Source organism: Leucoraja erinacea, chromosome 31, assembly GCF_028641065.1.
Source record: "Leucoraja erinacea ecotype New England chromosome 31, Leri_hhj_1, whole genome shotgun sequence".
Taxonomy (NCBI): Eukaryota; Metazoa; Chordata; class Chondrichthyes; order Rajiformes; family Rajidae; genus Leucoraja; species Leucoraja erinaceus.
The window spans coordinates 16,906,995-16,924,116 of NC_073407.1; the positions used below are offsets into that span (position 1 = coordinate 16,906,995).

Here is a 17,122-nt window from a genome sequence, read left to right on the forward strand (position 1 = left end):
ACCACCACTGCTGCACGATCCCGCACCCACTACTTTGTTTAAAAAAAAATTAAAAAAAATGTAAATGGCCCTGCACATCTCCTTTAAACTTTGTCCTCTCACCTTGAAGCTATGTCCTCTAGTCTTTGGCATTTCCACCCTGGGGAAAATGGTTCTGACTGTCAACCTCTTACAATTACTGTCTATGCCTCTTATAATTGTATATACTTTTATCTGGTCCCCTCTCAACCTCTGGCGTTCCAGAGCAAATAATCCAAATGTGTCCAAAGTTTCTTTGTAGCAAATGCTCCCTAATCCAGGTAGCATTCTGGTAAAGCCTCCACATCCTTGCTGCAATTGGGCGATCAGAACTGCATGCTTTTAGAAAGGTACATGGATATGATGGGAATAATGGAATATGGATTATGCGCAGACAGGTTAGAGTTGGTCTTGGCAACATCTTCGGCACAGATATTATTGACTGTAAGGCCTGTTCCTGTTCTGTACTGTTTTATGTTTAATATTTCAACTTATATTGGTGAATTGGACACTTAAGCACCATGATTTTCAACCCCTCATTTAAAAATCCAAAAATCTTGTAATTGAAATAAAACTTGATCATTAAACAATTTTTGTAGTGAAAATATAATGTGTATCATCTTGATTTACTGAGTTTAAAATGTTGACTGTCCTGTGTTGTTTAGAAATATCCTGTGAGGTGAGTGAAAGTCAAACTACACCGCAACCCGAAGGGCCCACAGAGCAAGAGAGAATGCTGGAGGGGAATATAAAGCAGCTGCAGGGGGAGAAGGAGCAATTGTACACTCAGTACCAGGCACAGGTGAGACGGATTCTCAATTGTAACAAATACATTTAATTCTATGCAGAGATTTGACGTGTGAATTCCTGGTCACCCTATTACAGGAAGGCTGTGGAGACATCAGAGAGGGTGCAAAGGTTTGCCAGAATACTACCAAAATTAGTTCAATTCAGTTTAGTTTACTGTCACGTGTACTGAGGTACAGTGAAAAGCTTTTGTTGCATGCTAACCAGTCAGCGGAAAGACAATGTATAATTACAGTTGAGTCATTTACAGTGTATAGATACACGATAAGGTAATAACATTTAGAGGGCAAGGAGAGTGTTGACAGAAGGAATTGGTTTATTTAAAAAAAAGACAGTGCTGGTGTAACTCAGCCGGTTGGGCATTATCTCTGGAAAACATGGATAGACAGTGCCTTGGACCGGAACCCTTCCTTAGACTGGGTCCCAAACTGAAGCATCATCTATCCATGTTCTTCAGAGATGCCTCCTGATCTGCTGAGTCACTCCAGAGCTTTATCTTTTTTTAGCTATAGGAAGGGTTAAACAAACCTGGATTATTTTCTCTGGTGTTTTCGGTAACTGAGGAGAGAACTGATAGAAGTATGTAAAATGATGAGAACTATAGACAGGGTAGACAGTCGGAACCTTTTTCACTGGGTGGAAATGCCGAAGACTAGAGGGTAAAAGTCTAAAGTGAGAGGAGCAAAGTTTAAAGGGGAAGTGCGGGGCAAGTTTTTTTTTAATTTAATGCAGTATGGGTACCTGGGGTGGTGGTGGAGACAAATGTGACAATTGCATTGAAGAGGCTTTTAGATAAGCACATGGAAATGTCGGGATATGGATCACGTGCAGTTAGAGGAGATTAGTTCAACCTGGCATCATGTTTGGCATGGACATTGTAGGCCAGAGGGCCTGTTCCTGTGCTGTACTGTTCTATGTTCTCTGTATGAAAAGTATAATACAGCTAATAGCCAGTCAGCACAGGTAAGTAAATATAATTAAAGGGCAGATTGACATCCTGTTTCACAGCAAGACCTCTGAGATTTAGTAATGAGGAACTAACTGGATATAGAACACAGAACAGTACAGTGACATTTCGGGTCGATTCACTTATTCAGAATCGTAAAAAGGATGAAGTCGTCTGAAGAAGTGTCCTGACCCGAAATGTTACCTATCCATGTCCTCCAGATATGCTACTGAACCTGCTGAGTTATTCCAGAATTTTGTGTTCTCTCACTTTCTTGATCTCCACTGAATTTTCCCCAGTAGATGTACTGTCCATTTGTAGTAATATCAAAGAGTGCTAATGTAATATTGACCAATTAGGATAGCATCGAAGCCATTCCTCTGCAACAATGCTTTTTAACTGTAATAATCAGAGCAAAATGAATGGAGAGTGTTTTGGAAGGAACTACCGATGCTGGTTTACACTGAAGATAGACACAAAATGCTGGAGTAACTCAGCGGGACAGGCAGCATCTATGGAGAAAAGGGATGAGTGACATTTCAGGTCGAGATCCTTCTGGACATTTGTAGTGAGATTGGGCAGGACGCTGAACCTGCCTGAGAAAACGGTGGAATATTATTACTGAGAAAGTACATGCTTGCTTCAAAGATTACATCTGCTTGTGCATCTTCAGGTGTGTGACAATGAGCAGCTGAGTCGTTTGAACCGGGAACAAGAAGAGAGGCTGCAGGAACTGGAACGGACGGTGGAACGCTACAATGATGATTCTGTGGACCGGAAGCAACTGCTGGAAAATATGCAGAGTGACAAATCTACGATAAGCAGGGCGCTTACACAGAATCGAGAGCTCAAGGAACAGCTGGCAGAACTTCAAAATGGATTTGTCAAACTTGTACGTATTACACCGCGACTTAAAGTAAAATCCCGTTTCCTTGATAATTCCACATTTTGAATTTGTTTCAGTAGCCCTGAGGATATTCTCTTTGGGCTCAATATCCTGAAAGTTTAGCTTGTATTGTAGATGTGATTAGTGGACACTTTCGACAAGTGTGAGATGCAGGGATCTTCAGCAAAAAAAAACATGGTGCTGGAGGAACTCAGTGGATCAGGCAGCATCTGTGCAGAGAATGGACAGGCGACCTTTTGAGTCGGGACCCGTCTGAAGAAGGGCCCTGACCTGAAACACTGTCTGTCCATTCCGTCTGCAGATGTTGCCTGAACTGCACTTTGTGTTTTGCGAACTGCAAACTAGTTTCAGATTTGCACAGGCACTAAAATGTTTTAAAATCTAATTTTACTGTAATATTCATCTTCTGTACGCGGAAAGGATTCAGTCTGAATAAATGCCAATCTGTTAGTTTTGCTTGTTGAGTATATTCATGCTGAAACTTATCTGGATGGATCTTAACTGTGTGGATCTGAAGGGAACCAAGTGATGTGGCAATAGGACAAGAAAGTAAGGGCTAAAGTAATAGATTAACTATGGTCTTTTAAAATGGTGGAACAACTTGAAGCATTGCCGGATCCTATTGTGTTTATCTTGTATACAATTTAACTGTCTACAGACTAATGAGAATATGGAACTCACCAGCGCGTTGCAGTCAGAGCAGCATGTGAAGAAGGAGGTAGCTCGGAAGATTGGAGAGTTGCAAGAAGATGTGGTGGATATGAAAGAAAAGGTATTGATTTCTCCCAAAGCACCAAAACTAAACTGCTTACTATTACCACAGTATGGTTCTTAAACTAATTGCAGTTTGATTTAAAGAATTACTAATGCCAGTGTGCTCATTAAGAACAAAAAACATGGATTGATTGATTGATTAAATGATACAGCATAGAAACAGGCCCTCCGGGATTAAAAAATGTGCATTATGATTGCCCTGAAAAAACTTTGTACCATTCCTATTTTGTTGCTGTAAATAGGATAATGTGAACTGGTGAATTCTCTTTCATCAGTGAATGATGCAGTTAGCAACATGTAGCACAGTGGCGCAGCTGGTGGAGCTGCAGCCACCGCACAGCGCCAGAGACGCAGGTTCGATCCTGATCTCGGTTGCTGGCTCAGTGGAGTTTGGACGTTCTCTCTGCTTGGGTTTCCCCGGGGTGCTCCAGTTTCCTCCCAAATCCCTAAGACGTGCATGTTTATAGGTTAAATGGCACTGTGAAATTGCCCCTCATGTGAAGGAAGTGGATGAGAAAGTGGGATAATATTTGAACTAGTTTAAATGGGTGATCAATGGTCAGCGTGGACTGTGTGGGCCGAAGGGCCTGTTTCCTTGCTGTATCTTTCAAACAATCAAAAACATATAAAATGGGTGCCAGATTCTGTTTCCCATGGTCTCAAACTACCAGCTTTGCCAACAGTATCTTTTTTATGTCCTGCCCTCAGATCTGTGTAGCTTAATCTGGCAGACTTGTCCAAATTACCTAATGCCCTCCAAGATTCCTTCGTCATTAACAACTGGCATTCTTGTGCCACTTGTGTTCTCGCAGCTTGAGCTGAAGTCACAGGAAGCTCGGGCCTTGCTGGGCCAGAGGGATCAGTTCTACACTCATCTTCAGCAGTACACCGCAGCCTATCAGCAGCTGATGGCCGAGCGAGAGGAGCTGCAGAAGCAGAACCTGCTGCAGACGCATCTCATGGACCGGCTGCAGCATGATGAAGTACAAGGGAAAGTCCACATTGAATTGCACCAGAAAGACCTTATGGTAACAAAGGTGAGATTAATGCTTCGGTTGTGGACGCAATGCTTTTCCCCCCAATTTCAAACTAATCTTGATGTGGAAGTTTTATAAACGACATGGATCAGTGAGGGGGGGGGGGGGGGGGGACATGCAACATACAGGGGAGTGAGGGGGGGGAAACGTGGGAGGCAGGGGAGCACGTAGGGGAGAATATAGATCACATGCAGACAGATGAGATTTGTTTATCTTGACCTCCAGTTACTGTGCTGTTCCATGTTCTAAATCTATGTAAGAGAACTTCACCCAGCAGGAGTGCCAACTTGCCATGATTTTATGTCTCTTGGTTTGGAAGAATTGCCCCTATAATGCTATTTTTATTGTGCTTAATATTGTAGTGTATTATGATTTTTTTTTCCCCTCAAAGTAGCCAGTTTTTAAGCTTCTGCTTCTGTCATGCTCATAAAAGGTGAGGCCCTCTATCAACTGCCTAGTGGCCTTAGTTTATGAAACAAAAATGAAGGATTTGAGGAACCAGTCCAAGTTGTCTCTTGAAGCAAACTAATTAAACCAAATAAATCCAATTCATCAAATTTAACTGATGCCTGGAGACAGGTTACATTCATACAGCATGGACACAGGTCATTTGGCCCAAGTAGTTCATGGTAACTAAGATGCCCCATCTAAGTCAATTTATCTGTGTTTGGCCCATATAGATGTTTCCTATCTATATATGTCCTAATGTATTTTAAAGGTTATTGTACCTGCCTCATCCGCTTCCTTTGGCAGCCGATTCCATATACCCACTGTGAAAAAGTTGCCCCTCAGGTTCCTATTAAATTTTTTTCCCTCTGGTCTTAAACCTCTGGCCTCTAGTTCTTGATTTCTCTACCCTGGTGGAAAAAGGTTCTGCACTCACCTTATCTATTCCCCTCATGATTTATACACCACATTCAGGCCACCTGTGCTCCAAGGAAGAAGTATCTTTCAACCTAGTGACAGACTGAGGGGATACAGAGGCTCTGATTTGGAATGTGTGTCATCATGACGCATGATGCTGCCTGTCCCGCTGAGTTACTCCAGCATTTTGTGTCTACCGATGACTCATGACAACGTCTCCCATCCACAGGAGCAATTGGATCAATTAAACAAGGAAAACAACGAACTGAAAGCACAGATCAGCATATTGACAGCAGAGTTGAATGAGATCAGCCCACAGCTTCGAGTTGAAGGTCTGGGAGTTTTTGTTTCAAGCTTTGTTTTAAAGCATTATTTACTCAAGTTTTATTTCTGTTTCACACTCATAAATTAAACTGCATATTCATCAAGATTCAAATTCTCCAACCAAAAAGTATCTTGGCAATTAGCAAGAGAACAGAGAAGCAACCCATACCCAGCCACTGACACTCTCCTCCGCCTAGCGGAGCTGGTCCTTACCCTCAATAACTTCGAGTTCGACTCCTCCCACTTCCTCCAAATACAAGGCGTAGCTATGGGCACACGCATGGGCCCCAGCTATGCCTGCCTATTTGTAGGTTACGTCGAGCAATCCTTGTTCAATACATACCAGGGCCCCATCCCCAACCTCTACCTCCGCTACATCGACGACTGCTTCGGTGCCACCTCCTGCACCCGCACACAACTGACTGACTTCATCCACTTCACCACTAATTTCCACCCGGCACTGAAATACACCTGGACCATCTCCGACACTTCCCTACCATTCCTTGACCTCACTATCTCCATTGCAGGTGATAGACTTCTAACCGACATACACTATAAACCCACTGACTCCCATGGCTATCTGGACTACACTTCTTCCCACCCTGCTTCCTGTAAGGACTCCATCCCCTACTCCCAATTCCTCCGTCTACGCCGCATCTGCTCCACGGATGAGGCGTTCCACACCAGGACATCTGAAATGTCCTCACTATTCAGGGAACGGGGGTTCCCCTCCTCCACCATAAATGAGGCTCGCACCAGGGTCTCTTCCATACCCCGCAACACTGCTCTCTCTCCCCATCCCCGCACTCGCAACAAGGGCCGAGTCCCCCTAGTCCTCACCTTTCACCCCACCAGCCATCACATACAAAACATAATCCTCCGTCAGTTTCGCCACCTCCAACGTGACCCCACTACTAGCCACATCTTCCCATCTCCCCCCATATCTGCCTTCCGCAAAGACCGCTCCCTCCATAACTCCCTTGTCAATTCTTCCCTTCCCTCTCGGTCCACCCCCTCCCCGGGCACTTTCCCTTGCGGCCGCAGGAGATGCAACACTTGTCCCTTTACCTCCCCCCTCAACTCCGTTCAGGGACCCAAGCAATCGTTCCAGGTGCGACAGAGGTTTACCTGCATCTCTTCCAACCTCATCTATTGCGTCCGCTGCTCTAGATGTCAGCAGATCTATATCGGTGAGACCAAGCGGAGGTTGGGCGATCGTTTCGCCGAACACCTCCGCTCGGTCCGCAATAACCTAGCTGACCTCCCGGTGGCTCAGCACTTCAACTCCCCCTCCCACTCCGCCTCCGACCTCTCTGTCCTGGGTCTCCTCCATGGCCACAGCGAGCAGCACCGGAAATTGGAGGAACAGCACCTCATATTCCGTTTGGGGAGTCTGCACCCCGGGGGCATGAACATCGACTTCTCCCAATTCTGTTAGTCCTTGCTGTCTCCTCCCCTTCCTCAGCTCCCCTGCTGTCTCCTCCCACCCTCCAGCCTTCCGGCTACTCCTCCTTTTCCCTTTCTTGTCCCCACCCACCCCCACCCCTGATCAGTCTGAAGAAGGGTTTCGGCCCGAAACGTTGCCTATTTCCTTCGCTCCATAGATGCTGCTGCACCCGCTGAGTTTCTCCAGCTTTTCTGTGTAACCTTGGCAATTAGCAAGATGTGTAACAGGGGGCAAAATAATTCACGATTTCTGTAAATAATTGGGATGAAGACTGAAAGAACGGTTATTAAATTGGTGATGACACAATAGTAATAAATAATGGATAGCTGCTGCCTGCCCCGCTGAGTTCCTTCAGCACTTGCTCAAGGTTCCAGCTTGCATTATATGTCTTTTACATATATTCTTTAACGTAATTAATTTTGATTGTCTTATAAGTCGACGTACAAACTTACAAGTGAAAGCCAAAATTCCAATAAACCCTACAAAGCAACTGTCGAATCTTCAGCCTTATTTGTTACATTTGGCATTATAATATTGTAGGATTTCCAGTCAAACGGCTGCAATGTGACAATGGCCAGGAAGATGGCGATGTCTACAAATTAATCCTAGCATGGATTATATCAAAGCGATAAGATTCTAACCGCCACCCTATTAATATTATGTGTGTTGAATGTCTCATTAAAACCATATTCTGGTTAGACAGCGTGTTTAAATCGCAGTTACTAATAAAAGCAAAAATAAGTATTGGAATTAATGGCACTGGGATGGATATGCCTATGTTGCTGGTCCTCTGTGTCCTCATCTGCAAGGATATTCAGGAAAACTGATTTATGTTCAGAAATTACTATTATTTCTCTCAGATTCAGGACAAAAGGACAGTAATGTCAAATTATCAAGGGCCTGTCACACTGTATGAGGCAATTCAAGAGTTCTCCCGAGTTTTCCCCGATTCAAACTCGGAGAATGTCCGTAGGAGTTCGTGGATGTCTCGTAGCGGCTCGTACGAGTAAAAAGTAAAACATTTTTTCATCACGACTATTTTTTTTACTCGTGGACATTTTTCACAGTGTTGAAAAAACGTCACGACTTTACCGTATTTCCCGAGTACCTACTGTTACTCGTACGAGCCGCTGAGAGACATTCACGAACTCCTACGTACCTGCTACGAACATTATCTGAGGGGAAAACTCGGGAGAGCTCTTGAATTACCTCGTACAGTGGGACAGGCCCTTAAATGTGAAGTAGACAGTATTCTTATAAATCACACAGTGGGGTTCTAAATGGCTGGCTGGTTTAAGCTCAAATCTCTTGCAGAAGTTTATGAAGCTACTTATATAATGCTATGTTGTGCAATGATTCATGTGTGATTTTCACAACTTCCTACTGATATAAATATTCAACTTTCTGTCACTAGGTGATGGTGTGGAAAGTGATGGTGTATTGTCAGATAGAATTCAGAGACCCCATATTATAATACCCGAAGAACTGGAAAATAAAGACGAAATGGTAAGATCCCTCCCTGTCTGCAGAATATAGGGAACTACATGCAAACATCTAGCAATTTCAGTCTAGAAAGGGACTTTTTTCTTGCATTATAGGCACTATATAAATGTTCATGTTTAAAAGGGAACTGCAGATGCTGGAAAATCAAAGGTAGACAAAAATGCTGGAGAAACTCAGCGGGTGAGGCAGCATCTATGAAGCGAAGGAAATAGGCAACGTTTCAGGTCGAGACCCTTCTTCAGACTGATGTGAGAGTGGGGGCGGGAAGAAGAAAGGAAGAAGCGGAGCCAGTGGGCTGAGGGAGAGCTGGGAAGGCGAGGAGAAATCGGGGACTACCTGAAATTGGAGGTCAATGTTCGTACTGCTGGGGTGTAAGCTGCCCAAGCGAAATATGAGGTGCTGCTCCTCCAATTTACGGTGGGCCTCACTCTGGCCATGGAGGAGGCCCAGGACAGAAAGGTCGGATTCGGAATGGGAGGGGGAGTTGAAGTGCTGAGCCACCGGGAGATCAGGTTGATTATTGCAAACCGAGCAGAGGTGTTGGGCGAAGCAATCGCCAAGCCTACGCGCTTGGTCTCACCAGTAGATGAGGTTGAAGGAGGTGCAGGTAAACCTTCTGGTAAGGGTGCATACTTAGGCATAATGTGTATGCGTGTGTGAATCTGTGTGGATGTGTCACAGTATGTGCATGTGAGTGTATGAACAATTTTTATTTTTCTCACTTTTTTGCTGTTATTTTATTGTTATTTTTTATCTTGTACATTTGAGCTCCGATCAGGCAGTGCGCCTAAATTTTGTTGTATGCACCACTACAATGACAATAAAGTGATAAAGATAAAGATAAAGAAATGCGGCCTCACCAACGTCTTGTACAACATAATGCCCTAGTTTCTACACTCAATACCCTGACTGATGAAGGCCAATGTACTCGAAGCCTTCTTTGCCACCTTATCTAACTGTGATTTCCCAAAATGCAACAATTCACACGTATCTGCATTGAACTTCATTAGCCATTCCTCAGCCCACTTGCCCAGCTGATCAAGATCGTGCTGTAATTTTTGATAGCCATCTTCATTGTCTCGATACTTTAGCGACATTTGCAAACTTACTGATCATGCCTTGCACATTCTCATCTAAATCATTGATATAAACCACAAACACCAATGTGCCTAGCACCGATCCCTGAGGCACACCACTAGTCACAGGCCTCCCGTCTGAAAAACAACCTTCCACCACCCTCTGCTTCCTTCCATGAAGATAATTCTGTATTGAAGCAACTAGTTCTCCCTGGTTGCTCTGCAATGTAACCTTCTCCAGCAGTCTCACATGCGGAATCTTATCAAAGGCCTTACTGAAGTCCATATAGACAATATTTACAACCTTCCCTTTGTAAACCTTCTTGGTTACCTCTTCAATAAACAGTCAAATTCATGAGACTATCCCTAATCAGCCTCTTGTCTATCCAAATGCACAAGTATCTTGTCCACAGCATCCTCTCCAGTATCTTAGAGATGTAGGCTTATTGCTCTATAGTTTCCAGGCTTTTCCTTTTAACCTTTCGTTAAAAGAGGCACAACACTAGCCACCCTCTAGTCCACAGGCACCTCACCTGTGTCTAATGATGATTCATATATCTTCATCAGGGCTCCTGCAATTTCTTGTCTATCTTCCTACAGTGTTCCAGGGTATATCTGATCAGGCCTGTGAGACTTATCTACCTTCATATGCTTTAGCATGTCCAGCATCTCCTCAACCGTAATACGGACTGTTCGCAATACATCTCCATGAACTGTCCCAAGTCCCCCAGTCTTCATCTCTATACAGTGGAGAAATACTCATTGAAAACCTTGCTCATCTCCTGCGGCTCCTTCTGAGGGGGGCCTATTCTCTTTCTAATTACCCGCTTTCCCCTAATGTACTTAAGACAGTGCGATATTTCCATTAAAGCTGGATGAGACAAGGTACTTTATAATTTATTTCTAGAGAGGGGAGGTGCTCACTGGCACTGGCTTAGAACTCCAGAAAGCCAGGTACAATCCTGACTTTAGGTATTATAAACTCAATGGCTTGAAAGTTCACCTATAGCCTAAGAAATATAAATATTAGGAAATGGAAGCGCACATCAGACAGGGTGGATCTGAAAAAAAGAAAAAATCCAGATTGCCCTGTGCGAATAGGATAAAATAATCCTTGCATTTCACTGTGCATTAAAAAAGAACAACGTTTCAGATTAGTGCCTCAAACTGAATCACCTCAAGAAATGTTGCTATTTGCATTCTGGGTGCTCTGTGGAGTTGTCTGCTGAATGTCTACCAGTCTATATGCATTTTAATTTCTCTTCCTGTACATTATAGCAGGGAGAATGACTAGTTACAGTAGATACATTTCAGCACATTTCTTAATTAAAAAAAAAAAATAGTTGAAGGCTATGTGGGAGCAGGCCTTGATGTGGTTAATTGATCCAAAAGGGATCATTCTTGTTGGACCCAACAGCCCTTTCCTACACACTGGGGGGCAAATTGGAGGCCAATTAACCCACCAGCCTGCTCATCTTTGGGACGTGGGAGGACACTGGAGCACCTGGAGGAAACCCACGTGGTCACAGAGAGACAATACAAACTCCACATAGCACCCAAAGTTGGGATTGAACCCAGGTCTCTGGTGCTGTGAGGCAGCTGCCCTACTAGCTACACCATTGTTCTGCCCCAAAAGTGAGTTGGAACCCTGACGAATAGTAAACCCGTGCAATAAGGTAAATGTATCCAGTGATGTGGTGCTTGTCATGGTTTTGTTTGTTCTTTGTCTGAAAGTCTTTTCCCTCTATTCATTGTTCAGGTTGATTTCCTGAAGTCAGCACTCAGCCAATTGCAGCAGGAAAGAGATCACCTTACTCTACAGTTCTTGGATCAGAAACAGCAGCACCAGATCCTTCTGCAACAAATGTCTGCCCTAACGCACAAGCACAAAGAGTCCAGAGGTAGCCACCTCATTATTTTTTACCATAATGTACAGTCAATCTTTAGTTAACCGAAACCCCCATTGAACTGATGCTTTGAGTATAAATACTCGAGAAGTTATTAAGTTCCTTATCTTTCCAATTCCAATCTAGAGAGATGACAATTATATAGAACAATACAAAATATAAAACATATCAGTCTCCAGAATGTTTTGGATGATTAAAGGTTTAAAATTAGGGAGATTAATTGGGACAGCACGGTGGCACAGAGGTAGAGTTGCTGCCCTACAGCGCCAGAGACCCGGGTTTGATCCGGACTACGGGTGCTGGTCTGTGCGGACTTTGTACATTCTCCCCGTGACCTGTGTGGGTTTTGTCCGGGTGCTCCGGTTTCCTCCCACATTCCAAAGACATACAGGTTTGTAACTTAATTGGCTTGATATTATTGTAAAATTGCCCCTAGTGTGTGGGATAGTGCTAGTGTACAGGGATCGCTGGGCAGCGTGGATTCGGTGGGTCGAAGGGCCTGTTTCCGCGCTGTATCTCTAAACTAAACTAATATTACATGAAAACAAAGATGTCAGCATAATAATATAAGGATGCATCAGGAGACGCCCTTAACCAGAGCAGCTGCATCTTCAGTGAAAGGTTGACTTGTCCTGCTTCTGCATTACAAATATTGCCAGGCTTTCCAATAGCCCTGCTTATAAATCATTATCGATTTCTGCAATGCAAAACCCAGACCACACTAATTTCTTTCATAAATAGTGCTATACTTGCTCCCTCACGAGCACAGCGACGTTTAATGAGTAATTGGGATATAACATTGTACACTGTATTTTGCAACTCTTGCAGCAAAGTTCCACCGACACCGATCAGAAAGATTTTGCTGCCCCTGTGGCCAGATCATCATTGTAAATAGTAGTTTGTTTGTGCAATAACATTCCACCTTAATTAGTATTACTAAATTGTTTATTACCCCGTATTCATTTTCATTTCATAATGTCCCTCTTCCTTTTCCAGAATCCGCATTTTTTCCCCAGACCCTATAATCCATACAAACTATTTCTTCTTCTCTGTGCACCTTCCTGATCCCTTTAGTTTCCGACTTTTTATTCCAATATTTCCCAGTACAGACAGCTTGATCCTTGCCTTTCAGATTTCCTGGGCTAATTCTCTTTAGTTTTCTGCAGCTTCAAAGAACTGCAGATGCTAGTTTAATAATAAAATAGATGACACAAAGTGCTGGAGTAACTCAAGTCATGCAGCATCTCTGGAGAATGTGGATAGGTGACCATTCGGTTTGGGATCCTTCTCCCGAAATGTCACCTATCCTTTTCTCCAGAGATGTGGCTGGACCTGCTGAGTCATTTCAACACTTTGTACCTCCTTAGTTTTCTGCTCTAGCTGTCAAGTTCTGGGAGAGAATTCATGATCACACCAGACTGTAAAGTTTATAAATTGCTGCCCACGGTAAATTTGAACATTTCAGTCAGCAAAGTTAGAGGAGGTGGGGTTAGAAAAACATTGAGTCCATTGTTTAAAAAAAAAAACAATGATTGTTTTCCACATGTCTTGCTGACAATATCATTTATAATCACTCAATTTCGGCAGCTTTATTGCAAATGCTGGTTTACTTGCACCTGACTTTAATGCACCATTTTCTAATTAATTCTTAAAGATACAATTATTGCAAGGCTTGCAGATTATTTTTTAAACCTCTTCAGGTTGTATTGAGAAGTGGTTAAAGATGCACTAAGCCCATTCTATATTTGTAATGCATGTGATTAAGGGTTAATGCAGTTTTTTAAGGGAAAAGCAATCCAGTCTTTTTGTCCCTTTGATTGATCAGAATTGAAATGACAGAATGAGGTGCAAGGGGAAGTAGAGGGCAGTTTGAAAAGACCATGGGGAATGAGCTGAAATAGGCTTTACAAGAGCACTACAATACATGGCATCTATGCTGCAAAATGATCCTGCTCCTAAGGTTTAAAGGGAGAATGGGTAAGTAAATAGGTTGTGGAGTGATGGGGAGTGAGATTATTCGTACATGGAGCCAACGTGGGCACAATGGGCTGAGTCGGCTCCTTCTAGGCTATGACCTTTGCGATTCTGAATAGTTTTTGGTGGAACTAGGATTTACTTTCACCACTTATGATTTTAAGTCTATTTTCATTTTGTCAGGATCTACGGAAGGAGTGAGTGACATAGACACAGACACAGTGCCAACGGAGGTACATGAGGCGTTGAAAACTGCTATGGACCAGCTGCAGGTTAGTGAATGTACATGTTATTTCCCTTTTCTTTGTCAGAACCTCCATGGATCTGCCTCTAACGGTGTTTTAAGACACACAAGAGACTGCAGATGCTGAAATCCGGAGCAAAAAACAAACTTATCGAGGAACTTCATGGGTCAGGTGGTCTCTGTGAAGATAAAAGGATGGCGTACCCTGCATTAGTACTGTTTTACTTGTGCTGATTTGTATCTTGTCCCTTTAAGGATCTCTTTGTAGATGCACATTAAGTGTTTCTGTAGAACTAAGCACATTTCATATGCAAACCCTGTGTTTGCTCCACATGCTTTCATTTGAAAACTGCGTAAACATATTACTTATTGGTAATATGTATATTAAATATTACCTATTGGCCGACAATAGTGATGATGACAATCAAATTCACCTTTGTTTAAAAGGAACTGGAAAATCATCATTCCATCCAAAGGTACACATAAATGCTGGAGAAACTCAGCTGGTGCAGCAGCATCTATGGAGCGAAGGAAATTAGGCAACGTTTCGGGCTAAAACCCTTGAAACATTTCTTCAAAAGGTTTCGGCCCGAAACGTTGCCTATTTCCTTCGCTCCATAGATGCTGCTGCACCTGCTGAGTTTCTCCAGCATTTATGTGTACCTTCGATTTTCCAGCATCTGCAGTTCCTTCTTAAACACATCACAAAAACCAACTTCCCTTCTAGTGACTCTGTTTATACGTCAAGCTGCCTCGGCAAGGCCAGCAGCATAATCACGGACGAGTCGCACTCTGGCCACTCCTTCTTCTCCCCTCTCCCATCAGGCAAAAAGTATAGAAGTGTGAAAGTGCCTACCTCCAGCTTCAGGGACAGCTTCTTCCCAGCTGTCATCAGGCAACTGAATCATCCTACCACCACCAGAGAGCAGTGTTGAACTACTATCTACCTATTTGGTGACCCTCTGACTATCTGCTGGCTTTACCTTCCACAACATTATTCCCTTATCATGTTTCTATACACTGTCACTGGCTTGATTGTAATCATTTATTGTCTTTCTGCTGACTGGTCGGAATGCAACAAAAGCTTTTCACTGTAACTCGGAACACGTGGCAATAAACTAAACTAAACTGAACTGATTCAGAGGCTTTCTTCCTCCCATCTCTCGAATGTTTCCTTTGAGTGTGATTCTCAACCACGCCCAATACTTGTAACTGGTGCCGTTTATTGGAGACAAAAATATTCTGGTTTGTTGTAGACAAAAAGCTTCTTCCTATAAGCTGTTTAAGGGCCTGACCGCCTAATTTAAATAATATTGTTTTTTAAACTAGTAATTGTGTAATAATAAAACATAAAATTTGGAAATCCAGTTTTTTACTTTTTAGATGTGCTGGTACACCGTGTACCATCATAAAAGTAGCTTATTAGGAGTTATGAACAAGCTTCACTAAAAGTTAACTTGGACATTATGATAATGCCGTTGTATAAAATGTCTACTCCGTTTCCAACACTGCAATAGTCTCAAAATTCAATTCAAAATAAGCTCCATTCAAAAGAGTTTAATTGGCCGTCGTGCTTCAGGCTATCCCAAGCTCTTTAAAAGTACTATATAAATATAAATTCTTCCTTTCATAATATTGCAATGAAGGTTTCGGTTTATCATTGTCACATATACTGAGGTACATTGAAAAGCTTTGTTTCCCATGCTATCCAATCGGGTCAATTAAATCAAACTTGAGTACAATAGTAGAGCAAGGGGAAGATACAGAATGTAGCATATAGTTTCTCAGCCTTGTAGCTCATCAGTGTTGGCATGAAGCAGAAATGTATGATCAAGGCAGAGTGCTCATCTCCCCACCTTTTTTTCCAGATCTTTAGAGTTGGACAGTTGAGTCCCTGGTACGAACCACATGCCATTCACTTGAGGCTATCAAATTGAGTATGTCTACCTCAGCCATAGCATTTGGTCCAGTTAGTATGCAGCACAATCAACTGAATAATGAAGATTTTGAAATGTCTTTGATTGCTTCAAAAACAAAGTAATGCAAAGACAACCTTCACTGGTGTCACCAGGTAGCTTTCAGGGTATTAATAATATGACACTAAAACATCTAATCAGACAGATGGCTAAAAGCATTGTCAAACTGAGAAGGGTCTACAGTGTGGCTTGCATAGGATCTATGGCAGAGTACAGGCTATCTATCCAGCTGGCCTCTGCTAATCTCTGCACTTCACTAGAATCAAAGGAAGAAAGGTGGGATACGTTAATTGACGAATAATTGGCTTGATAAATTGTAAACATTGTCCAGTGCTGAGTGATGCTCTATCTAGAGCATTTCAGCATACTACATCTAGATCTAGACTTAGGTTTATGTGTAGAATTCCAGGTTGTTGTGACATGGGAGAATTTGTGCAGTAAGGTAAAGTATGGAATTGTAAGAGCATGCAGATCACCCCCCAAGCCATCAGACTCTTGAATTCTGTGTAATGTGGCGCCACTATTATCTATTTTATCTTTTTATCTATTTTATCCTTTTGTTATTTTTATGTTGCACGGGGAGCCAGATGCAACGAAATTTCGTTCAGACTTGCATCTATTGGTGTATTTTTGAATGACAATAAAGTCTTTGATTGATTGATTGATTGATCTTGGGATTAAGGGTAAGGTGGCAGCTACAGAAATGTTGGGACAAAGCCATGACAAGATTGATAGCTGAGCATTTCCTTCAAAATAATTTTTGCATTACAATGTCTACAAGCTAGCAATTTGGAGCAATTCTTCAGAGCATTTTGGGCTTCTGAAAGTATCAAAAGACCCGTAGACCACTTACTTTTTGATTAGATACAGGGCCCTTTCCTTGCAATTTTCACTGAATTCTTTTTCTTGCCCATCCCACTCCTGTTGGAAGTAACATAAGTAACTGATAATGTGTAAAGGGTTTACTTCCTACAGAGCATTAATATAACTTCATTTTTGTGTCGATAGGTTCGATTCACATCCCTTATGCAGGAGAAGGTGGATCTGAAGGAGCGAGTGGAGGAGCTGGAACATCGCTGTGTTCAGTTGTCTGGAGAAACCGATACTATAGGTAACGTGAGAGAAATGTTTAAACCAATCCATTACTCTGCACTCTATCTTTTGAATATCTCCCCCAGGCCAATCAAGGGTGTTGCTGTTGAAATGTTCTTTTTAACTTGGCAACCAAACAAATTGTATTTTAACTTTTTAACTTTTGAAGTGGAAAATATTCAACGAGGCAGTCACTGTTGTAGTCACAAGGATTTGAATGTAAAAG

At 42.6% G+C, this 17,122-nt stretch overlaps 1 protein-coding gene across 3 annotated transcripts in view; it reads left to right on the forward strand.

Moving 5' to 3' along the window:
* The window catches only part of golga2 (golgin A2), a 71,083-nt gene that overhangs the window by 44,967 nt on the left and 8,994 nt on the right, over nucleotides 1-17,122 (forward strand). For all 3 annotated transcript variants that reach the window (XM_055660112.1, XM_055660113.1, XM_055660114.1), the window contains 9 exons: nucleotides 684-820; nucleotides 2,445-2,663; nucleotides 3,337-3,450; nucleotides 4,265-4,489; nucleotides 5,583-5,685; nucleotides 8,539-8,630; nucleotides 11,463-11,604; nucleotides 13,768-13,856; nucleotides 16,813-16,915. In XM_055660112.1, the coding sequence (XP_055516087.1) occupies nucleotides 684-820; nucleotides 2,445-2,663; nucleotides 3,337-3,450; nucleotides 4,265-4,489; nucleotides 5,583-5,685; nucleotides 8,539-8,630; nucleotides 11,463-11,604; nucleotides 13,768-13,856; nucleotides 16,813-16,915 (1,224 nt within the window). The remainder of the gene's footprint in view (nucleotides 1-683; nucleotides 821-2,444; nucleotides 2,664-3,336; nucleotides 3,451-4,264; nucleotides 4,490-5,582; nucleotides 5,686-8,538; nucleotides 8,631-11,462; nucleotides 11,605-13,767; nucleotides 13,857-16,812; nucleotides 16,916-17,122) is intronic.